At 32.4% G+C, this 26,942-nt stretch overlaps 4 protein-coding genes across 9 annotated transcripts in view; all 4 read left to right on the top strand.

Annotated features, from left to right (window-relative positions):
- LOC126857299 (fibrous sheath CABYR-binding protein-like) overlaps positions 1-26,942 on the top strand; it is a 171,593-nt gene that overhangs the window by 18,107 nt on the left and 126,544 nt on the right. The gene's annotated exons all lie outside the window — the stretch shown is intronic.
- Positions 984-3,184, top strand: LOC126857494 (uncharacterized; the record flags this gene model as incomplete). The annotated part of the gene is made up of 5 exons (XM_050606957.1): positions 984-1,334; positions 1,547-1,861; positions 2,362-2,415; positions 2,514-2,768; positions 2,985-3,184. Coding segments are annotated over exons 1-5 (1,083 nt in total), but the record flags the coding sequence as incomplete, so codon positions are not given.
- On the top strand, positions 14,736-18,165 carry LOC126857300 (AP-2 complex subunit mu). The gene is made up of 5 exons (XM_050606590.1): positions 14,736-14,888; positions 15,464-15,844; positions 15,917-16,167; positions 16,245-16,501; positions 16,581-18,165. Exons 2-5 carry the CDS (start codon positions 15,505-15,507, stop codon positions 17,059-17,061), a joined length of 1,329 nt encoding a protein of 442 aa, XP_050462547.1. The 5' UTR covers positions 14,736-14,888; positions 15,464-15,504; the 3' UTR covers positions 17,062-18,165.
- The window catches only part of LOC126857298 (calmodulin-binding transcription activator 2), a 65,831-nt gene continuing 58,123 nt past the window's right edge, over positions 19,235-26,942 (top strand). For 5 of the 6 annotated variants that reach the window (XM_050606581.1, XM_050606584.1, XM_050606580.1 and 2 more), the window contains exons 1-2: positions 19,236-19,649; positions 25,880-26,276. In XM_050606581.1, coding sequence (XP_050462538.1) covers positions 26,052-26,276 — 225 coding nt within the window. In that variant the 5' untranslated portion in view covers positions 19,236-19,649; positions 25,880-26,051. Of the gene's footprint in view, positions 19,650-25,879; positions 26,277-26,942 lie in introns of all 6 variants that reach the window. The other variant, XM_050606579.1, reaches the window with a different exon arrangement.

A 26,942-nucleotide genomic window follows, 5' to 3' on the forward strand; every position in this document is an offset into this window, starting at 1 on the left:
TCCCTCGACATTTTCGCTGAGAAAAAATCTTCATATAATTTCAGCAATCTGTCATTAGATGATGCGATGACTCTGGGAGACACTTTTTATGTCCTTATTTCTTTGATATTTTTCCGCATTAGAAGGGAAAAGAAAATGTGATGAGAAATCGCATTGATTATCCGAAGTAAGATTAAATCATGGACATTATCGTGATTTGATGAATTTTTCGCTCATTTATTAACAATTAAAACAGAGACAGACAGTTTGTTGATACATTATTGATTTGTGAGGACATATCGTGACAGGAGAACAAGAAAATCATGCGTACGTCGATCTGTCGTTATCACGCGCATTACCGCACATAGCCGATTGGTAACGCTCATTACAATCGCCGTCATCTCGTTAATCGTCCGAATGCGTTTTGAATAACTTCCGAGTCGATCAGATCTTTCAGTCGAGCAGAAATTCTCCGCTTTATACGTCGCTCTTTTTGCTGCATTATTTGTAGGAAATGATTTCGAGAGCTTTTTATTTTATCTACATCTTTGGAATAGCTACGACTTTCCGAATAGGTAGGATCGAGATTATTTCATATTTCTTGTAAAAATCGATCCAAGATTATTTCAGATTCCAGACAAATTTTGTATTAAAAAGAAAAATTTATTATTACAAAATTATATTATCAAAAATACAACAAATTTTTTATAATTTTGTAATAAAAAGTTACATGTAAAAACTTAATATGTTTGAAATAATGTATTCTATAAATGCAAATTTTTTCTTTTTTTATGTATATACGTATATTTTATTCTAAGCTAAATATAATAATTCTGATTCTTTCCACACAAAGTTATTGTAAACTGAAATTGTATAGTAAAAAAGAATTGTTATTTACGAGATAATTTTCGATCGAAAGCACTTGACCGAACCCGATGGAAAGACATGGGTGCTCTCATGTTGAGGAGATTTTAAAATCCACTTCAGACGAGTTGAACCGCTTTATAAGAGCTAAAAGTGAACGATACTTTCAATAGGAACGTCAAGCAATCGAATCGTGAATCATTTCATCTACATTCCGAGGAACGTTAATGAAATGGAAAATGGAAACGAAGACGTCCAATGGGAATTTTTCGTGATTGGTAAACGAGTTCCGTGGAACGAAGCGCAGTCAATCTGTCCTATTTACGGAGACCTAAATCTTCTTCCGGCTTCTGAGGAGCAGGAAATGGGATATGGATTCTTGCCGGATCTTTTAACGCACGGGACGGAAACAGATATCGGAAGCACATTGGCGGTATTCGATGAGGACACAAAGGATTGGCTCGCACGAATGTTATCCGAATCAAATTACCGTTCGTTTTTTTTTTTATTTCTATCTTTTTTAAAAAGATAATGTTTTGTGCGTTTGTCGAATTTGTTAATTTTATAATTTAAAAATTACAGCGTTTACAATAATATAAAATAGATTTAATCGAAATTAAATATTTTACATAGCACGAATCGAACTTTGCGATCAATTCTTTTAATTTTTTAATTAATTTACATTGAATTTTATTCTCATTAGGATACGACGGTCTCTGGATAGGAGGTCAGAGGAAGGATTTCATCAACTGGACTTGGACTGATACGAGGAAAAAAGGGGATATGTCGATATTGAACTCCTTGATAATTAAAGACTATCCCGCTTGGCACATCATGGATAATCACAAGAATGATGAGAAGAACTGTCTCATGTTCGATAGAATAAACCATGAAACTCCCGTTCTCGTGCCGGATATTTGCCAATACCGTAAGCCGTTCATCTGCATGAGATCCGGTGAGAAGACATTTATCGATTCGTCGCGTGAGGCAAAGGAAACACGATTCGTTTCGTCCGGACGTTTGCATTAGAAATGATCGTAAATCGTCGCGACATTTGTTGCCGCGTTCATCACTATATCCGTGATAATTTCTACTACAGTAACTTTTAATCAGCTGTTTTCATTAAAAGTCACGCAACTGGCATGACTCGCACTATCAATCGCATTATAACGTTGTTTCTTTTGTATCTTTCCGTTCGTATCTTTTCTCAAGTATATATATCGCGTATTAAATATCTTAGCGCGAAATGTATGCATTACTTATTTAATAAATAAAATATTTAAAAACAATTTTTTTTGTCTCGATTGAAATAGAATTCGAAGTATACAAGGTGGGCTCAAACGTTCTAAGCAGGCTTTGAGATTTTATAGAAAATTTTGAAAAAAAAGTTTCCTAGAAACATAGGTCGAAAAATGCTTTCTTAAAAAGTAAAGAAATCACGTTATTCTATAAATTTTTACAAATATCAGGGAAAGTGCGTTTTTAACAAAAAATACCTTTTTGTTAAAAAACTGATTTTTACCAATGAAGCGGCCACCGTCATAGCGAATGCCATGTTGCGAAGCAGACCATGTAATAAGAAATCATTTTACAATTTGCATATTATATTCATTTCATAAGCCAAAATTTATTCATTGAAAATTTTAATAATTGTCTTCTGTACTTGACAGCTATAGAAAGCGTATGGTTGGATGGTCGTTGCATCGATGGTATCGATATGGGTTTCACGGGATTTATGCTACTGTCAAAAAAGTCAAACTTCATATCCACCTTGAGTCACCCCATATTATCATCATTGAAAAATTATGATTTCTATCAAGAGGAAAGGTGTCTGATTCTTGATAGACATCTCTGCGCGAAGCATACAACCCCGGTTTTTATCGATCTGAATTGTCGGAAGAAGAGGCCTTTCGTTTGTCAAAATGGTAAATCGAAATTTATTATGACATGCTTTTCAAGTTGTTGCTTATTCTTTAAAAGATTTTGTCTTAGTATATTATAAACGGAATTATTTTAGAATCTTTAAGTATTAATAAGTTAATTATAATTATAATAAATATAATTTTCTATTAACATTAATTAACTTTCTTAATGATGTTACATAAATAAGACCTAAATATAACATTTTCTTGCAAATATAGCGAGTCCAAAAATAATAAAAGACGATGAGAGAGACATATTCATTGATAATAGAAGATTAATATTTTCTTCCGATAAAATGACATGGAACGAAGGCGAAGTTTACTGTCAAAGAAAGTCTGGACGTATAGCAAATATATTAGACGCAAAGACTTTATTCATCGTATTGAAGAAAATGATAGAATTAGGTAAAATAAGTAATATAAGACATACAAAAATATATATAATAAAAATAGGTATAGTAAAAAAATACAATACTTTTTTAAATGTCAATATTTGGTTAAAGACTTTTAATCTAAGAAAAGTTATATATTATAAAAAATGTTATAAAAATGTTATAACCCGAAACGTTATCGAGGAACACTATTCTCCTCTTCTTTAAAAGGAGAGCGAAATCTATACTTTGTCGAAAATTATGAAGGACTGGCAGAAATGAATTCTGCACTAAATTCGACAAGATGAACGGAAGATTATGCTGCTCAATGTAAGTTTTATTATCAGTTTATATCGTACTGTATGAGACAAATAAAAAAAAAAAAGAAAATAATATGTAACATAACGTAAATGCGTGATAATTAATTTCTCCTATTCTAGGTGAAGAAATACAATGGATTATACCTGAGGATAATAAAATGCTAGCTCATCTATTAAATTCGAAGAAATAATTATATGGAATAATTGCAAATATCTGAAATTTGGAATGAAATTAGACAATAATTGTTATGTGTCTCATACAACATACGTATACGATTTTTATATTCGTAATTATAATTTATGAATTAATTTTGAATGTAATAATTTACACATTAAAAAAATCCAATGTATTATCCTTGTAAGTAAATAAAATAGTATAAAGATGATAATTATGTAAATATTATAAAAATTATTATTTAATATTTATTTTTATAACATCTTTTGATTCTGCTGCCTAAATTCTCTAGCCCGTTTGCTTTAGTCAATCTTTAAATTGTAATTATATTTTTCTTTCTAATAAATTGATTATAATTTTTTGGATCAACGGTTGATCACAAGATCAACAGATGGTTACGTGCATAAAGAATCAACAAGTAGTCACGTACACGCAGAATCAACAGGTAGTCGTACATATTAATCATCTGATATCTTTAAGGAATAGATAAATAATGCTAAGTAAAGAAAATAGAAGCAAAAATATAAGTTACCCAACAAATTTAAAATTTGCATTTAATCTAATAAACAATCTCTTTAATTTATTTTCTTCTTTCAAATATCTTTTAATTTAAAAGATTATTGTTTAAAAACGCTACTTCAATTTGCTTTTTGTAGCTATATATAATTTTAAATATCTTTTGCAATATGGGTTTCAGTATACAAGTATTAAAAATATTCTTTTTCTCGTAGGGTGTTATTCTAAATAAAAAACTAGATTTGAAAAAATTTACCTTTCTCGAGACTTGAATATATTTTTATGCGACATATGAAAAATTGTAACTTCCAAAATGCGGAGATCTATTCTATTCTATAATTATTATATTCTTCTATAATTTTAATCACATCCTTTCAATTTTTAAGAAGTTTTAATTATTAATAGCGTTAATTTATTTTTTTTCGCGTTTATTTGATCGTACGATGTTATTGGGTAGCATCCTACAAGATATAAAAAGAAATTTTTAACTTTTCTTAATTTTTACGCTCCAACCAATATTATAATTCGATTTTTCGTATGATATTTTGCGAAAAACTAACAGTATATCTATTATCGGACGATCATATAAACGTGAAAGAATTAATTAATGCTGCTTAATGATCAATGATTACAACTCTTTAAAAAATAAAAGATTATAAAGCTATAGGTTAAAATTATAGAAAATTTATAGTAAAATAAACTTCTGTATGAAGTTGTTTTTTTTTTGCATGCATGCATGCGTCGTATCACGTATCACATTCCTAAGCTCTGAGAGGGGCATAAAAAAAGAACAAATATATATATATATATATATATATATATATATATGTATATATAATAAATAGTATCTCTCTTAGTCTGACTCTTCCCCTTTGACCTGTCCGGCATGGGTGACCCTACCGGTAACTATAATATTAACATTTTCAAGTGAAATAAGTTTGATCGCTTTGAGTGATTAAATCCAATGTCATGAATATATGTTCGACCAAGAATAGATTTTGAAAGAATTTGATTAATATAAATATATAAATATTATATACATTAATAATAATATAAATAATATAAAGTTCACGCTTCGTTTTTGATGCTATTTTGGCTGCACAAGAGTTTTTGCCCTGATTAATCATCAAATGCTTACTTGAAATATTTCATTAATTAATCTAATAATTCAAATATTTTTAATAACCAATATATGACATTGTTACTCGATCTCAGAATGATCAAATTTGCTTCACTCGAAAACATTATATGTTACCGCCGGCATAGCTCTTAGGTTCATTAGAGTGCTCAAACCTCCTCACCCGGCAAATGCCTTCGTTAAGGTGGAGATACTATCGAGGAGGAAAAATGTGTGAGGATAGGCTTTTTCCTCTTCCTCATTTCTCAGGATAAGTTTTATTTTGTTTTTATTTTTATTCTAATATAAACAAAACGATAAATATAATATACAAAATATAACCTACTCTGATTTTTCTTCAAATTACGCATAAATCTTTCGCCTTTTACGAAATATAATCTAAAATTTCATACAAATTTACTATATAGAATCACACGAAAATGTCCAAAATATACGTATAATAAAAAAATTACTAGAAATTTTTAAAATAGACTAGGCTTTTTAGCAACAATTTATGACGCAATATTTATTATCAAGAATCGACATTTAATTATAAAACTTAATAAATTTTGTAATAACGATCAAATAATCACGATCAAAAGAGTTGTTAAGAAAATTATCGTTAATCTTTTTTTACTGCAGAAAAAAAGAATTTGCATTACTAGCGCATTTTTGCGCAGACTTTTAAAAAAAAAGTATTCCAGACGCGAAAAGATAGACAAAGTTTCGATGTAAATCAACGATTAAATATTTAAATTATAAAACAAATCGTGATTTAAAATTCGCGAGCAAACGCGACAAATAAATGAACCGACGAATTTCGTAATATTTAATTGCGATACGCGTAATATCTATAATAATCAAAATCTATAACACACGCACGCGCGCGCGATATAATTACTATCATTTTATGCTAAGATATTTCGACCAACATTTGAAATCTATTGCCCAATTTATTTCCTAATACGCGATTTTATACGAATGTCACGATCAACAATAAGATATATATTCTATCTCGTGAACGACTATTTTATAGAATAAAATAAATTTTATAAGCCTTTAAATCTCGTTATAAAAAATTGCTATGTTTTATAAAGAATAACAGACCTGACGATTTTAACAAGACTCTCCCTCCGCCGAGTGATACGCTGGTTAATATTCGACAAAGAGAAGAACGATCCTAAAAGTGGAGAACGACCAACGTCTTGTTTCTACATCAGTTTTTGCAAGATCAATTCGCAAAGAAAAGTTAAGTGATCCATTAAACGTTAGAGCCGCTGCAGAATGGAACAAATTCCGGATCTTCCGGACAGTCCCCGATAACAATGATTTTGATAATGAATCAATGACAGTTACCATTTATCTTCATTTCACGAGATTGAAAATTGCGCGAGAAAACATGTTCTTCCATTATTAAGAAATATATCTTTTTATTGAAAAATAAATGGATATAACAATTTTTTTATGAAAATGTGGTTACGAACGATTATATTTATGGATAATAAAATACATGCATCTTTATTGTAGATAGTGTTAAATGTGCGAGTATAAATAATTCTCGGGTACCAACTGTTCGAGACGAATCAAACCCAATAACAGCAAAATTATTAAATTATTTCAATTTAAATACTTTGCAAGATAAATCGATATAATTTCAAGTAAATAATTTTAAGCTATCTTTTTGTAGCGTTTAAATAAATAAATTTAATCTTTTTCTGATATCGGAGTACCCATTCGATTTGTCTCGAAGTTTTTAAATATCCGCACATTTTACGTTATATTCATATACATATATAATTTCGTATATAATATAATATTGAAAAGAGTATAAAAATTTTTTGAAATAATGTTGATTTGCGCATGTATTCTATTATATATATATCAAATAATACATGTAAGTATCTAAAAGTACTAATCGAGAACTAATGTCTTATAGTGGGATGTCCAATATCTGTAAATAGTTTCTTAAAAGAAACCAAAATTGACATTACTTAATATTTAATTATTAAAATATATTCGTTTGTAACTATAATTTTTTTATTAAAATCAACAGAAACTAAACTAAATTAAACTAATAGCAATTAGAAATTATTAAAAAAATATAAATTTATAGACAATAGCTATATCCATGTTTAATCTACTGTTAAATTCTATTTTCATATAAAAACAATAATAATAATAATATTAATAATGACAGAAGAACATTTTTAAAAGAGAAAAAATATATTTTTCTTCTAAAAAATATATATTGTTTAAATTAATTTCTTAATTCGACTTTAAAAAGCGTGTGGCGTTTGTCGTTGCGTTATTACCGAAACCATTATTTTCGGGAATCGTCAGGAAAATCTAGGATTAATTCCAGTCCTGCAACGAAAATCCCCAATTTTCAATAGAACACCAAACTAGACGTCGCGGATGGATCTTGCAAAACCAACAAGAAATAATTCTCCACGATAAAGATCGTTTCGACTATTTGCCGGTACGAACCAGACAACTTTATTAACGTTCACCTGACGAGAGGAACAGCAATCGCGTTCAAAAACAAAAAGAACGCGGAAAAAATATGATGTTCTCGCAGTGTAATTTATTAATTTATTTCATAAATATCTGATTGTGATACGGAATTTTAAGTACAACTCTAATTGAAAATAAATCATAAAATTTGTACTAATTTACTCGCGATTCTGCAATCGTTAAATTTCGCGAATGAGAAGCTAATGTTTAACCGATAATTTAACATCGAATCTTCATAATATTCAATATTTTTATATTTGATATCAAAACATTGTGTTTGCAAAATTTATAAAATATATATATATTTAAAATATATATATAATACATATAAAATTCCCCGATTTTATCAACGACTCTTTGGTATGAAAATACATGCGATTAAATTTATATGTGTGAGAATATTTTTGCAATACATATTTTAGAAACAAATATATATATAATAATTTCTATATATTGTAATTATACGCGTATTTTTGGTAATTTTTCGTGTAATTTACAAAAAAATAAATATTTTATATAATTTACATACAATTATAATTATGACAATGAATTGATGATGCTATCACTATCAAATATATATATCCAATTTATACAAACATTTTATAATGTAAATAATTTAATATTAACACACATTTGGGCTTATACATATTTATATTATAAGTTGCACTATATTTTTATAACATTTTTAACATAAAATGTATATTATAATACAACATGATAATGTTTTTTAATGTTATTGTAATATTTATTTTTTTAATAATGTTTATTTTTTTAATGTTATAATGTTTTTAGGTTTATTTTTAAAAAACTTTTTGGGAATAAATTTAAATTGGATATTATTATTATGTATTGTAATTTTTTTCTTAATGTCCTAACAGTCCCTATAGACCTAAACAATCCTACTTGCTGACTGAATCAGGAAAAATTTTAGATTTGAAAAAAGTATCTCTGATCATGTACTTAACCGCGTGCCCTAACCGCGTGCCCTAACCGCGTGCCCTAACCGCGTGCCCTAAACGCGTGCCCTAAACGCGTGCCCTAACCGCGTTCCCTAACCACGCGCCCTATTCGCGTGTCCTAATCGCGTACCTATTTTGGTCAGTACATTGACCGTCTATTTTGCGTAGTCTTCATTCTTCAGGCCAGTTGGACCTACCTTTCGTTGCTCCTGGCCATTTTCTGGATCGATCTCGAATCGGAGATCAGAAAAGGAAATACACATTCCTTTTATCGCCGGCAAATAAGTGCAAGATTTTTCTTGCTTATTAGAAGATAAACACCTTCTTTTGCCGAGTAATTGTCATCGGCAGATAAGCGTGAATATTTCACGCTCGATGATGGATCGTGCGATTTTACGATCGTTCGTTGGATGTTTATTTTAATATAACTTTATTTTAATTGAGACAAAGCCAAATTATCAATCAAAATTTTGATTAAAAAAATTATGATAATTTATGATAAATATATAAATTTGATTAAAATTTGTATATTAATATATAATTTATTTAATAATATAATAATGCATATATATAATAATATATAATATTAATTTATATAATAAGATATAATAATATATAATTTATAATAAAAATAAGATTAATTTACACAATATTTGTTATAGCTCATTTAATTGATTGATCATTTGGTCTCTGTTATATCAATTAAAACAAAGTTTAAGAACAAAGTCTACAAACAAATTCTACAAGATGAATGAGCTGTAAAAATTAGAATAAAATCGACACGCGTTATAAAAATAAATTATCATAAAACGTATAATTGAAAATTACTATCGTTCTTTATTCAGTAAATCAGATAAAATCTACGAATTGAAAGAAAATGTTTTCATAATCTTCTTTTTAATTTAAACTTTAATTTATATTTGCAATAAATGCAATGCATAATAAAAAATTTATTAAAAATTATTCAACTTAATATGTTTAAGCTCATCCATTTAAAAGTAAACGGATTTATTACAATCTATACTCTATAATCTACATCTACAATCTCTATGAATCCGTTACTTTAAAATTAAATAAAAGTTTGTCACTCACCGGCACTGATGCGCAACAGCGGAGATTTGGTCTTGAGGCTGCGTTGTCTGCAACATACAAATATAAAATACAAATTATAGCAACGCTTAAAATAATTAATATTTTAAGAAATTATTATTGTACTTGCATCGAATTTTATATCCGATGCGTATAATAATAAGAAGGTATATAAATATGGAATAATTTTATAAATTTTCAAAAAGAAAACTATTTTTTTAAATAAAAACTTTTATAGTATAAGTCTCTCTTGTTTAAACTATTCAAATAATGATCGAATCGAATTAATAAATGTACGGAATTTATAATAATTAATATACAAATAATAATACTCACCCTTGGGTTGCTCCGCCGGGGCAGGATGCCTCTCCTAGGCCTCCTCCTCCTCTCTAAGATCGTTAGGTTGATCTGTAACACAAATAGAACCAAATTGTAGCAGCGCATGAAATAATGAATAATTTTCAAAAATTTATTATACGCATTGAATTTTATATTTGATGCATATAATAATAAGCAGATTAATAAAATAATTTTATAAATTTTGAAAAAAACTACTAATAACTGTAATAATTTCATATAAAAACTATAATCTAAAAGTAGAAACTTTTATAAGATTATAGATTTTATATAAAAATTTTTTTTCTAATTGTCTTTTGTTTAAAATATATAAATAAAAAGTCAAATTACGTGATTAATTGCTTGATTTAAATTGTACACAATTAATAAATAATGAATATATAAATAACAAGTTACTTACCACAGGGTTGTTTCACCGATGCCCGATGCCTCTCCTAGGCCTCCTCCTCCTCTCAGGTAGATTCACACGCGCGATTCTTTAAACGGCACACCCGCACTTTTATTAAAAATACTTCCGCACTTTTACGCGCGATACTTTAAACGAAACTCCCGCACTTTCGAATTTCGGCACGATCGAACCCCGTTTCACTCGAGAATCATACTGCGAGTCGACAAGTCGGGAATTCACGATTACTCCGAGCTAGGGTTAAGCGAGCAAAGGAAGAAGACGAAATCGATTGATGGAATCGACGCTCAATTCTTGTCCGCGCTTGTTCTCACCGAGGGCCGACTCGAACTTTATTAGGAACGATCACAGAGAACCACCAAGTTTCTATCATACAGACTGAAACTTACGCTTATCATAAGGCTGAGAGACGGGTCGAGAATGAAGATACCCAAGTCCTAAGTGTCACAATTTAGATCACTTAGAAGATGAGAAATCAGCTTCTCTAGCGAGCGAAAATCGAACCTAATAAAACACAGCCAACTATCCTCAATGCGATACAGTACAGCTGATAGACGGTACAAGATGAGAGAACGACGATTCAAAAATCGATCGAATTCTAACCGATTCAGGCCGAACCGTTCGTCGAAGCAGAGCGTGCCCCCAACAGCCAATTCTCGAACCGAAGTTCTTGATTAACCGCGCGATCGTCGCATCTATACTATGCACGATCATACGTTGCTACGCGGCCGGCATTCACCTCAGCCGCGATACTGAGGCGTTTTAACGTTGCGTCTCCATTAATATATTAAATTTATTAATACATAAATATTTATATAATATATATAACATTAATATTGTATTAACGTTACCTAATATTATATAAAATTAATTATATTAATAGGGTATTAATATATTACCGATAGCAACGCTGAGAGATATCCCAGTTAGTCGGCAACGAAGTACGATCCTCGAATCGTGAAAACGGGATAGAAGTACGACGCGAAGACGCGACGACGCGAAAACGCGGTTATGCGGTTACGCGACTCTCTCGTTGCTCGTACGCTCCGATGACGAGCAACAAGGCAACGCACTAAGTCCTCCACAGATGTGCGTGCCACATATGAGTCATTGTACGACTCGTGGCAATGCAGTATGGACACGCGACGACGCGAAAACCGTCCGCGGCACGATGACGGAACACGGGAGCGGCGTCGCGACGCGAAAACCGTCCGCGACACGTTGACGGAACCGACGCCGCGATAAGCCGTCCGCGGCACGATGACAGCACTAACGATACGACGAGCCGTCCGCGGCACGATGACAGCGACGACGGCGTTGGGTGCTTGGTTTCCCCTTCTCAGTAACCTCAGGAGGCCTTTAAGGCCCTTAAGGTACCATCCGGGTACTATGCCCTCCCACCACGCCAAGGTTACACCCTAGGAGGGTATTATACGTATATAATTTTGTAATATGATATATATCGTATTACAAAATTATATACATATAACGTGACATTATTATATTTGAGAATAAGAAATGTAATAAATTACTCACTGTATACTGTTGCTCCGTATATCGCTCGATACTTTTCTAGGCCATTTCTTCCTCTCTTGTTTATCCTTTGCTGTTTAATCATAACACTCACAGTCACTCGCAAAAACACAATTAATTATAGTTAATCGTATATACAACAATCGCAGAAAACTTTTCACAGCACTTCCACTCGCGGAACAATCACACGTAACACACACTTTATTATATCGTAAAAGAGAACAGGAAAAATACGATTTGCTTGATGTTTACATGATGCCAAAATCATGCATCACTCGTAACAGTGTTGCTAAATAATTTTATAAATTTTGAAAAAAACTACTTATAACTGTAATAATTTCATATAAAAACTATAATCTAAAAGTAGAAACTTTTACAAGATTATAGCTTTTATATAAATATTCTTTCTCTAATTTTTTCTTATTTAAATCATATAAATAAAAAATCAAATTACGCGATTAATTGCTTAATTTAAATTGCACGTTTGCAATAGATAATTAATATACAAATAAAAAAATTATTAACTACAGGGTTGCTCCACCAGTGCCCGATGCCTCTCTTAGGCCTCCTCCTCCTCTCAGGTTGATTCACACGCGCGATACTTTAAACGACACTCCCGCACTTTTATTAAAAAATATTACTTCCGCACTTGTACGCGATACTTTTAACGACACTCCCGCACTTTCAAATTTTGGCACGATAGAATCCCGTTTCATACGAGAAATCATACTGCGAGTCGACAAGTCAGGAATTCACCGATTATTCCGAACAAACGTGTAGCGAGCAAAGGAGAAGACGAAATCGATTGATGGACTCGACGTTCAATTCTTGTCCGCGATTGTCCTTATCGAGGGCCGACTCGAACTTTATTAGAAACGAGCACATATTGTATCGATATAATTACATTTAGCGATTTAATTACATTTATAATATTAAATTATAATTATTATTTAAATGATAAAAGTAAATATTAATCTTATCAAATTATTTCCCGCTTATCGCGATCGCGTTTAGGAAAAAAATTTGACGGAGCGTCTCGCACTGCTACCTTACTGCTCGCATGTTGCCGTGCGAATAATAACACGTAGGAAAGAAATTTGATGTAACGTCTCGCCCTACTACAGCTCTATTTAAGTATCGATGTATAAATAATAATAAAAACGTGATATGTGAACAATAGCGCGTCAATGTTTATTCCGCCAAGACCGAATACGATGTTATTAAAAAGTTATTGTTATTGTCGAAATATTTTACTATCATCTTATATGTATAAGGAATATTAAAGTGTATAAAATATATTTTTAATTATGATTAATTATATTTATTATCAAATTATTTCCCGTTTGTCTCGATCGCGTTTAGGAAAGAAATTTGATAGAGCGTCTCGAACTGCTACCTTACTGCTCGAGTATCGCCGTGCGAATGACAACATGTAGAAAAGATATTAACCTCGCCCCACTACAATTCTATTCAAGTGTCTCCGTATGAATAATAACAAAGTCATGATATGTAAATAATAGTCGATGTTTACGTCATCAAGACCGAATACTATATTATTGAAATATCGTTGCCGAAATATTTGATGTATTATCATATTTTATATGTATATGTAAAGGAAGAGAGATAAACTTGAAGAAAATCGCCTTATTATCTATTATTTTTATTCTAGATCCTGCTTTTAATCAATATTAATTTTAATTCATTAACTTTTTATCTTATTAAACAAATTATATTTTAAAAGTTTTAGAAACTTATTTTATTAATCTGAGCTGGAGGTCAACCTATTAGTGAATTATTTTTTATAATAATTAGACAAATCTTAATATATTTTATCTATTTTTTTCTTATATAATTATAAATATTTAAGACAAATTTATATCCAATTTTAAAAATTAATTTTTTTATATATTTATCTCTAATAAATCTCCAAAAATAAATCTAGCTTTAATAATAATAAATAAAACTTTTAGTATAATTTATTATATTATATTTAAGAAACAACATTTTTCGCATAAAAATAATTATTGAACTACTAACCTTAACTAATAAAATATACATAAAAGGAAAATTTAATTAATTTGTAAACTATACTAATCTACAAAAAATAATTATTTTATTTCTAAAATAAATAAAAAAATTAATACAACCCTATTAATACTGAAATATTCAATTAAATCTAGAAATTACTTTCATTTCTCCTTTAATAAAATTTATAGGCCTACGATTTAATTCAATTAAAAACTAAAAAAAATTTAAATTAGATTCAAATTAATATAAAATCATTATTATATATACAAAATACAATTAGTATTTGAAAAATTTATAAAAAAATATATTTTTATTTTATTTTTTTTATAAAAAAGTGTACATATTTTGTCATTATATATACATCATATTATCTAGTACAAAAATATGTAGGGACTGTATATACTGTTTCCTATAGATTCTACAGATTCTATAGAATTAAAAATCTCCAAAGTCAAATTTAATACCAGAAGATAATTGAAGTACGTTGATGTTACCGATCTATTTTCTCTCATTTTCCGCAAACGGCGTTGCAGTATATTGTACATTTAGTTGGCAATCTATCTAATTCTTATTGTCCGCGTCGATTCTCGTTGGCAATATCGGAAAGTGGGTGTTGCTTTCGTCACTCGCCCGTTAGCTCGCGATTACTTGTACTCGGGGTGTCGCGTCATATCGTGGAGGGCGGTTACAGAGAATTGTAGACAGTACACTTGCTGAACCATCCTCGAGGAGTCATGTGTAAGTGAAATTTCAGGTCTTCCTCGATGCCGGCATCGATGTTTCTTCATCGAACGCGACGGCTTGGGCGCAAAGAGCAACGTCCGATCGATAATATTAACCGTTCCCAGGACATATCGGACGGACGGACAACTCCAAATGTCATTTAAGAAACGGGGCAATTATCTGTCATTACTCGCGTAGTTTGCGGAATATGAGTCAACGAATATCGCGAAGCGCATATCTTTCTCTTGCTTCTAATTAATGATTTCTCGTTGAGCGGAACTATTTTTATGTGGTTTTTTCATGTATTTTTTTAAAGGAATATCACATTATTATATTTTTACTATATGCAACACTATGTGATTCTAGTATTGAACGTACATTTTGGAGTACTTTACAAATTTTATTCTTAGAAATTTGGAAACATATTACCTCTGAATGTTGTAGCTTTATTGACTAGTTGATTTTTGGAAATTAAATTCAATTATAGAAAAAATTAATTATTTTTTTTTTTATAGTAGGAATTTATTATTTTAAAATTATTAATAATATATTTTTTAGTATCGCTCATAATATTTTGGTTCTTGTTACAGATTGATTTTGACTCCATAGGCTAACACTAGCCTTTGTCAAAATGATAGGAGGTTTATTTGTTTACAATCATAAGGGAGAGGTACTGATCTCCCGAGTGTATCGAGATGATATTGGCCGGAATGCAGTGGATGCATTTCGCGTCAATGTCATCCATGCACGACAGCAAGTACGTTCGCCAGTAACCAACATTGCCAGAACATCATTTTTCCATATAAAGCGTGCTAATATTTGGTTAGCTGCTGTCACCAAACAAAATGTCAATGCAGCTATGGTATTTGAATTACTATTGAAGATCATAGATGTTATGCAGTCATATTTTGGCAAGATATCAGAAGAGAACATCAAAAACAATTTTGTGCTTATTTATGAGCTGCTTGATGGTTAGTAAAATTTAATCAATACATCAATAATTATACGTGACTTTTGTCTCAATTTTTATTATCTTCTTGCAGAGATACTTGATTTTGGATATCCACAGAATTGTGATACAGGAGTGTTGAAAACGTTTATCACTCAACAGGGAGTTAAGTCAGCCACCAAGGAGGAACAGGCTCAAATAACATCGCAAGTCACTGGTCAGATTGGATGGAGACGAGAGGGTATTAAATATAGGCGCAATGAACTCTTCCTGGATGTGCTTGAATATGTGAATTTATTGATGAGTCCTCAGGGACAGGTTCTTAGTGCACATGTTGCTGGAAAGGTAAATTATTCATATTGAAAATTTAATTGATGTTATAGAACCTGTTGCAGATTTCTAATCAAAAATCTTTTGTTCAGGTTGTAATGAAGTCTTATTTGTCTGGTATGCCAGAATGCAAGTTTGGAATTAACGACAAGATTGTTATGGAATCTAAGGGCATGAAAGGAGGCGGTGGCCTCGGTGGCGGTGGCGATGATCCAACAGGCGCTAGATCAGGGAAACCGGTTGTCGTTATTGATGACTGCCAATTTCATCAGTGTGTTAAGCTTAGCAAATTTGAGACGGAACATTCCATTAGTTTTATACCACCAGATGGTGAATTCGAATTAATGAGGTGAGACACAATCAAAAAGGTATATAAATCAAATATTTTTGTAATATAAAAGTATCGTATTTTGTCATTTTTACTACAGATATCGTACCACGAAAGATATATCGTTGCCTTTCCGTGTAATACCGTTAGTACGCGAGGTAGGCCGAACGAAGATGGAAGTTAAGGCAGTTCTGAAATCGAACTTCAAACCATCATTGCTGGGACAGAAAATAGAAGTACGTGTGCCGACACCATTGAACACTGCGGGTGTGCAGTTGATATGTCTGAAAGGTAAAGCAAAGTATAAAGCATCGGAGAACGCAATTGTATGGAAGATCAAGCGTATGGCTGGCATGAAGGAGACGCAACTGTCCGCTGAAATCGATCTACTAGAGACGGACACAAAGAAGAAGTGGACAAGACCACCGATATCGATGAACTTTGAGGTTCCATTCGCGCCATCCGGCTTTAAAGTGCGCTATTTGAAAGTATTTGAATCCAAATTGAATTACTCCGATCACGATGTGATCAAATGGGTCCGCTACATAGGACGCAGCGGCTTATACGAGACACGGTGTTAATAGCGAGTAATATCAAGGCATTAATAATTGTAAAGAAGTAAATCTCAATGCGGAAATCGCAACGTGAGTATTGATATTGGATATTTCTCGATATTATTTCATTGTAGCGCATACTTGAAGCGAAAAAATCTGAAAATGTTCGGATGGCTGATCCCGAATTGTACACAATATGTAGCGAAATTACGAACAACGTATCAGGAAAGGAATTCCGTTATGTTAGCACACGATTTTAAATAATATAAAGAAATTTTCCTTGTACATTATATATATTAGTAAGAAGTTTGTTTAAATTGTCTTTATTTGACTATATTAATATAATATGTTAGAAAAAAATACATTCTCAAATACAAATTAAAAATAGATTCTCTTGGGAATATTAAATAGTTAAGGATTACCTATACCAAGTAGATTATTTTATTTGTGCCAATTTTTCATATCATTCATTTTCTCGCATTAATTGATTTTACAACTTTGTACCGCGCCATGTAAAGTGGATTTTATGAATCATAACAAGATTTTTTAATGCACAAAATTTGCTGCTGAAAATAATAATTAAATATGATCATGAGCTTATACATTTTCTTAAACCATTCTAAACTTTTATCTGTTCTTGCTTTGTTTTTACTCCAAAGCAATAATAAGAATGGTAAATATATTATATTATTCTTAGATAATAAAAAAATTTTGATCTGGAATTAGTACAATCAGTACGATGATCTATGTTTTTGAAATAAACATATTTATAGGATATAATGTTATTATATATAATGAATGTTTTTTTTAACAGATAATGAATTTTTGTATTATAATATGTCGATATATACATGAATTTAATTAATCATTTCTTGATTAAAATAATATATATACATATATATAGAGTTATATAGAGTTATGGCCTCAATGGGATACCAGAGATTGAGCGAATTTAAACAAATCTGTATGCCAAGATCATGTTAAGGTTGCGATGCGCTCAATGAAATATACGATACTGATAATCTGTTATCTGTGCATGAGAATAGAAAGAAGCATTAATCGATTGTACCAACGTAATTGACTTTGTCTCTAAAAGAACGCTCACATGCGTAAATATATGTGTAAAATAAATTATTGCCATGTGTGTGAATTTAATTATACTGCTTTCCTTAAAATTACAATCTAATATATCGTACGCAATAAAATTAACTCGAGAGAAGATTTGCAAAGACAATAAAGTAATATAATTCAATTTGCATGCGTGAAATTATGGTTTTGTTTTTATTAATCAGGAACTTGTAGAATTATATAAGCTGTGTTCATACTTGAATGGTATAAAAACAAGTATCATTCGCGTGTAATGAAAGATTAAAACACAATATAATTAGAGCGTTTAATATAAAGTACTTATCTTTAGTCAATACGATAAGTTGATATTCAATTCACACGATGATTCTTCAAATATGAAAAACAATTTCCAAGATATAATACTAAAGATACGAAATGATTTAAGTTTTAAAAAAATATAAAAAAAGTGATAAAGATGTCTGTGGAAAACGAAGGTTACATTGATATACATATACGTGTTTTGAAATTGAGAGAGTATCGATATGCGCTTATATCGAAACATATCGATATGCGCGACCTCTCGCTTGAGCGACGCGCAAGAACATTTCAAATTTCGACGGGAACGCTGAAGGACGCGCATGGGAGGAAAAGCTGGAAAAGTGTTGATGTTGTAATTGATAAATATATCAAAGAGTTCAATCCGTGCATCCAGTGAAATAATTGATCCATTCTTTCACGGTATGCTTTCTACATATTTGTATACTCGTTAATGTCGCTTAAATATCTGGATTATATCTCGACATTGATTCAATATAAGCGCGATATTTTTCGATGATAGACGTCTTAGACATCATTCTCGCAATGATATTTTTCTTACTTGTTAATTTATATTACGGCAAGAAAATTTGCATAACTTTACGCTATCACGTGAAAATTGTCACACGTTCATCGTCGAGAAATTTCTGTATCCATTTATTCACGCTTACGTCACGGACGGTAATATCGCCCTCTCTTTATAGTTCCTAGATTCGCGCGTGAACTCGCGGCGGGAAACGCTTTGAATTTTCTGCCGCGAGTTTTCTCATCTACGTGCCGGGCGCGTTCACGACGGCACACAGCGCGATGACTTTTCCGTCCCGGTGCGGCGCATGCGGTCCACGCTCGCGCCTGGCACCGCTCTCCGTGCAACGTACAACGACGTATCGCTCTTTGTGTACCTGTCATGGATTCCGAGGATCGACCGCGGCCGCCGCGGGCACGCGTGATCGCGCGACTCCCTGCGTGAAGAAGTGTGTCACGCATCGCACGCACGTCGACACGCGAGGACGTTCCACGTAAACGACGCTGCCCGACGTGCACGAGGTAGCGCATACGGGACGAGATCGTCGTCGTCATCGTCGTCGTCGATCATGAGCGTCGTGATGTCGTCGCGCCGAGGAAGAATGTGCCATCGCCGCTGGTGAACGACGCTAATAAGGGAGGCGCGCCGTATCGAAATGATCATCCTCGTCGACGGACAATCTGTTCTCATTTGGAACACGGACCTCGTGAGTATTTTCTTTTAACGCTGCTCTTTTGAGAACCCGACGACGCCGCGTCGCGCAGTTCTCTTTTTGCTCGTTTCGTAAATAATCTAAAATATTTCTGCGATAAATAGGAAGCTACACATGTAGAAAATATTTGTAAACATATATATATATATATATATATATATATATATATATATACATGTATATATATGTTTATAAATATTTTCTATATGTGTGTAGCTCTGTATTTATCGTAGAAATATTCTACATTATTATGAATATATATATATATATATATATATATATATATATATATGTGGGTGGGTGTGTGTGTGTGTGTGTGTGTGTGTATGTATAAGTAGGAACATGTCTCTATAGACAGATACGATGAACATACATGCGATGTGTATGGCCGTCGACATCATGGTAGTCCTCGCGAGCGCGAGCAGTTTTATGGATGCCGCTATTTTTAGCGCACACACCCGTAAAACCGTAGCTCGTAGCCCGCCATCCGTAAGGGAGGAATCTCGCACTTTGCACGTGCGGCGGACATCTGAGCAGTATTCGAGACGAATCGTGGATAACGATCGCGACGGATGACGTTCTTCCTCCTCGCGCTTTTGCCGGAAATGTCGATGGATCGTTTAACGCGAAAATTCATTTCACGACGCGGTTGATTTATTCGATTTTTATCGATCCGAGAGAGCAATAAAGTTTGATTAATCGGGAACTTATATCGCAACGTCGTATTTTCAGCTCTTATTCCGCGCGAAACGTGTATTTGTTATTATTAAAATAAATATATTTTTCGAATTAAAAGTAAAAAAGATATATAAAATTAGAAATTAAAAATTTGTAAGGCCATTGCTCTTTTATAAGCGGATTAAATACCTTTCTATTTTTAAAGATCAGTTTATACGAAGATTTTTAATAGCACTCGTCCCGACTGGAATTGAAAATATTAGTAATGTTGTGTTTAGTCTGCTGTTGCATTGATACCTAAAATATAATGTTATTTTGTAAAGTTTGCACACAGAATTTTATTTGTCAAGGATAAGCACGTTGATTTTTATGAAAATTATTTCCAGTGGAAAAGCTGGAGTCACATCTCAACTTTAAAAGCTTTGGATGTAAGCTCGAAATCTTATCGCCGGTATAATTTCGGAGAATTTAGTTTACAAGGCTACACAGATAAAGAAAATAGATAAAGAAAATAAGCGTTATATAAATTCCATCGTGTTTTTATCGCCTCAGAGACGAATCTGGAATGTAAATATGAATAAAACTTAAACTATAGGTTTTCTACTATCACAATACATGATATATTTTACAGAAAAATATTTGACAATTGTTTTAAATTATATATCATATATTTAGAGATTAAAAGAAAAATAATTTTTTTATTGACATTATTATCCAAATTTTCGAAGCTCTTCATCGCAAATAGATATAAAAATTATTTTTGTGTTTCTACTTGAAATTTGAACTCATTTTATCTCTTTTTCTTCTCTAATAATTTCTGTATTAATGTTTGACAATTTGACGAAGATTAATTTCTTTAATCTAAGAGAAATCTTCCGTTTTCTTCTTCATAATGCAAACGTCATAGATATTAACTCAGAGACAACTTAATCTTCTCTAACAGCAGCTGTGTGGTAGATACATCCCTTAAGGGCTCTGGAAGACCTTGCGAAGGATAATATTTTCAGAACACAAGGTTAATCTCTTGGTCTTACTACCTTGACTTATTGAAGCGAGAACTCTTTTCTCGGGTCTTCATGCTACATAAATCTCTCGGGACGATATAAAGGATGATTGAAAATTATACAAAGAAAAATTAATCTTTGTTTAATAACTTTCGATTTAAATTTGCCAAATTTAAACACGTATATTTATCAGTTATTTTTAAAAGAGAAAGAAGTTTAATGTCATCAGTGATATCGATACGATTTAATGTAATATCAGCGCGTAAGCCAACATGTTCGTTATCTCGACTAGCTCATCGTAATCAGTTGTTATCAAGAGTGGCATGCCGTGCGTTTCCTGCCGCCTGGGATTCTGACGGCACGTTCGAAAACGATAGTAACTAGTTGCATAACTAGAATCATGCCCGGGAACATCACTTTAAACTACATCTGACTCCTAACTAACTGTTTGGAAACTGATGTTCACTCTCGAATACAACTGACATGTCAAAAGTGACGCGCGGTTGTTGATTACATTTAAATTCTAATGTTCAGGAAAATATTTTGTAATAAAACGCTAACTTTTTGTTTAAATGCTTATAATAAAATAATACTTTTTTTCAAAGTGGATATAAAATGAAATTTATTCAATATACATATTTATTCATTATTATAAAATATAAATTATGAAAAAAAATTATAAGTCGATTTTGTCATATTAGAAACAATTTTATTTTGTCGTAATATATTTGTCCAATATTTTGCATTATTTTACTTTACATAAAATTTATTTCATATTTTCAAATAAATAAGAAAACTGTAAGCAAATGGAATTTTTTAAGTGACCGCTGGGAAAAAGTCGTAGAGCGATATGCAAAATATTCAAGTAAAAATTTTCTAATCAACTATTTCGATGCGTGATTTTTCTCATTGCGATTTTTAATGTCGTATTCGATAAATGTCAAATTACGATTGACAATTTTCATGACAATTTTCGAAGCACAGCGGTTTCGCTTTTGGAAGATGGGCACAACATATGGATGCCTTGAGATCGATCGATCTAAACGCGTGTACGTGGCCACCTACATGCTTGTGCGATTTCCTGGTTAACGGCATATCAGCATGAAACTGATATGCGTTGCACGCTATGCCTAAAGAATTCTACATCGGTGGTGAAAGCTCGCTGAGGGAACGTGTCACATATTTTCTTTATATTTATATGTCATTATTGACGTGTCAGATTTTATTCATTGATTGGTGTTTCTTTTTCATTCATGTCATTCGTGGCATGTTAGATTTTATTCTATGCGAAGAAAGTGAGACGAGAGAGAAATTCTATATTATTTCTACAATACGCTTTTATAATGAATAAATTTAATCAAGTTGATTTTTTACTGTACACGTAACATATGTAATATTGACGTGAGAGGAAGCTTTCCTCATCTTAATTTTTAAACATTTTTAATCTTAATTTTTTCATCTTAATTTTTAAACAATTTTTTTTTTCAAAATAAAATGTTTTGATCTTGGGTGTTAATTTAACTTGAAAAGCATGGTTTACAGATAATAAATTCTGGGATTACACGTGACACAGCGCACAGTCTGGCAAAGGATTACATGTGACAGGTGTAATCCACAGCGTGTATTAACAGATACATTTAATTTTGTTCATGTAAGGTACATCTATCCGATCTTGAATAGAAAATTTTTTTAGTCTTATGTAGAGGTTTTATACATTTTTTACAGATAATAGCAACTTATTAGACTATCTAGGTAGAGTATGTGTTTAAGAGAATCGCGTAAATATCACTTAACAAATACATGAAAAATGTGCTTTCTCGCCGTTTTTTCGCTATTACTATTTTACTACAAATCTGCAAAAACAAGTTCCCAAACATTACGCAACAAATTTAAATTTACGCTTTTATTAACTACGTTCAAGCACAAGAGATAATTCATGCCGTTTAAAAAGCTAAATGGCTCAATCTTTTTAAGAAAGTTTTCTCCAGTCTCTTTTATCACAACTTCTTCTCGAGTTATATACTGAATCCGCGAATCTCCAGAGCGTTCTTCGTAATCATTATGCAAATGATCGCGAGGATTCGTTCGCGAATGGGACTCGGGATCGACCGATTAAACCCGGATTTTAATTCCATGACAATCGAGAGACAGGTACATAAGTCCAGACGGTAAAAGTTGTATGCTCAACGTGCTGTAGGATAGCAGCAGGCAGGCATCCTCCGCGTGTGAATGCACCGACGCGACGGTTCTATTATTACTGCCGCACGTGCCGTTGTACCGGCAGATATCTGCTACGCGCGCGCTCGATACGGCTCCATACATGAATGGCCGCGATATTTACTCGCCTTTAACATTCACCCTGTATATTTAATATCTATTGAAAGTACACCAAGCGAATGACATTAATCCTTACTAAAATACACGGTGTGCATTTATCACGGACAGAATGCGTGATGAGACATAACATTATCGCGGCTTTAGAACGCTCTTGATCGGTTCTCATGTTATATCAATATCATAGCACAATTTCTATTTTTGAAGAAAAAATTGAAATAAAGCAAACGAAAATTTATTTTTTTGATTGCATTTTTTTCATCACCGACGATTTTTCAATATTTCATACGCCTACGCAAAGAGAGATGTAATATGTTCATCTTCTAATTAAACAAAAAGAATAAAGATTGCTTAGAATAATATACAGGTAAAACGGAAGCTACAGGTAAAAATCTTTTTATTTTCGTTTTATTTTTACGCAATAGATATTGTCAGAAGGTTTTTTTTTTTTTTTTATAAATCATTAGAATTCTGACTTGTGTTGGAATTGGCAACGATGCAGGTCAAGCTTTGCCGAGCAAACCAATGATAGTGGGCCAAGAAATCCATTTATGACAATGCCTGCCAACTTAAATGGTTCCGCGGAGTCTAGGAAGATGAATATCTCACGTGAAAATTTGTATATAGTCATTCACAGATAAAAGTAAATGTCCGAAATTTCGTCAATTGCTTTTTCGATAACTTGAAATTTTTAGTTTTTATCTTACGGTAGATTAATTATTGGAAAATTATTTTCTCTATGAAGATTAGTCGAATGAGATACAAATTATATCTTTTTTTCATTAAGATTACTATCATAATAATATTTGGAATAGTTCCAAATCGTAGATGTTTTTGTTTCTTACTTTGTGTTGCCAACATAGAGACAAAATCAGCAACGACAAATAGTTTCGTAAAAACATATGGCTGTAAGCATTCCTAATTTATTAATTCTCTACAATATTAACTATTTTATCTTATATTTCGTCTATTTGCTTATATAATTTTGCAATTAGCTTATATAATTTTCTATGTATATCGATATATATATTTTTTTAATTTATATTTCTTTATTTTTTATTTTAATTATTTTTATTTATTTTAATTATCTTTTATTTATTTAATTTATTTTTTTACTTATTTTAATTATTTATTTTATTTATTTATTATTATTCACATATTGTAGATAATTTACAAATTAAATCATGCATTAACCATGTTTTTTTAAGAAATTTAAGAAGCTGCGCTTTATAAAAATAAGCTTTATTAAGAAATATCATCCTTTTAGCGCTTTTATCAGTTCTGCACAAACTTCCATCTCACGGCGTATTACGCGACATGGGCACAAATGGTTTTGAACAAAACCCATCCAATTTTAAGCCGCGATCCCTTCGAGATCTCCTGTTGCTACGGAGCTCGGAAATCTGGAAAACAAATCCCTTCGCTCGAATGGGTCGAGAAAACGAGAAAATCATACTGGACTTTAAACTAAGATGACAAAATTGTAGCAGTTTGAGGCCAAGGACATTTTGTGTTCATCCTATGCAATATAATATACTAAATATATTCATAGATATATCTAGCAATATTTTAAATTTTTATTATTTTTGCCTTAATATTTGTTTGCTTTAATATTTTTGTTCTACTTTTCAGAAAAAAAAAAAAAAAATACAAAAATTATACGAGTCTTATTCAAATTTAAGTTAAAGGGATCTTTTTTTCTTTACATGCCCAACTCGTTAACACGAATTAAAAACTACAAAGTAGCAAAGTCATTCAACGAGATGGCGTGTCTTTAAATTAAATTTGTCGGAGAAGATTGATCGATCTTCCGCTACGAACATAAACGCTCGCTGAAAGAAACGAGATATACATTAAAGTATTGAACGTGCAACGAGCCATTATCTAAAAGCCGGCAGCTTCTGGAGCTGACCCTTACTTTAAACCGCGCACACGCTATTTCGTGTTGCCGAGTTGTACTGAGAGTATCTATTAAAAAAAGGTAGAGAGAGAAAAAGAGAATCGACGTTCGTTGACGATGTCGGCAGAAATAATCTCATCGATTCGCCTTCCGGAAGAAGCCACGCCGGTACGCTCTTGAGCTCGCGCATTTACGAAGGCGGACGGTGTAGATCCGCTTCGGGTGGCGGGGAAAACGGACGGGCGGGTAGGATCATCCCTTAAAACGACAGCTTTAATATCAGCCTGGGTGTGTTTGTGTGTGCGCAGGAGGAGCAGGCGACAGCGGACGGGTGGGAGCTTTAAGAGTCGGCGAACGTGTCGTGCTGGAGGACGACGCGCTTAACGTCGTCGTCACCGTCGTCGAGTAGACGAGAAGAGAGTGCGCTCTCTTACAATCGGCGTGGACAGACCGACAACCGGGTGGTACCGAGCGACGAAGATGAGGCAAGTGGTCGTGCTGGAGCCGGCGGGTAGCGTGCTGGTCATCAGACAGACGTCCCTGGGCAACAACGGCGGAAACGTCGGCACCAATTCAACGGGCACCAACGACACCCACGCCTTGGTCAATCATGCCGCCGTCCCCACGATTGCCTCCAACGATCACAATCAGAACAGGATCGTCGTGGTGCGCTCATCTACCTCGTCCACCTGCATGACCAACTCGGTGAGAACGCAGCACGACTTTTGCACGTGTATAATCGACGAACCGCAAGTTGTCGACTGGTTTAGCTTGTTTGGGAAGGTTCTTGTTTATGTTTACTTTCTGTTTACTTTTGTGTACTTCGTTGCAAAATACGGATTCTGATTATGCAGCAACTGAAACTGCCAGGAAACTAAATTTATATACGTATTATGTTAGAATCTATTTTACTTTTACGAGAATAAACTTTTGCGTAAAATTGAGATTTTTATTCAAACATTGAGTAAAATTTATTAAAATATCCGAGCGTTCAACTGTCTTAAAAATTTTATTTTACTATCAATTATCATTAATAAACACTTGACCGCATTTTTCAGTAAGAATATTGGAATGTTGTTATTTGCAACTTTATACTCAAATTCGCGCGACAGTGTTATTTCCGAGATACGACGTGAATATCCAATACGAGACTGCAAATCAGTTAATTAATTCTCATTCGGGAGCTCCTGCTAAATTGCTTGACGATGTTACTTCGATTTAACTGGCATTAAACGTAGAAGTCGTATTAGGAAAGTTCCTGCTAAAAACGTATCGTATGGTAAAAGGTCAAATGATCGCTGAATGCGAGGTCGAAAGTGCGAAAGAAAGGTACGAGAGACGAGTATTTCGCCTTCTCTCTCAGCATAGGAC

This window comes from Cataglyphis hispanica, chromosome 21 (assembly GCF_021464435.1).
Source record: "Cataglyphis hispanica isolate Lineage 1 chromosome 21, ULB_Chis1_1.0, whole genome shotgun sequence".
Taxonomy (NCBI): Eukaryota; Metazoa; Arthropoda; class Insecta; order Hymenoptera; family Formicidae; genus Cataglyphis; species Cataglyphis hispanica.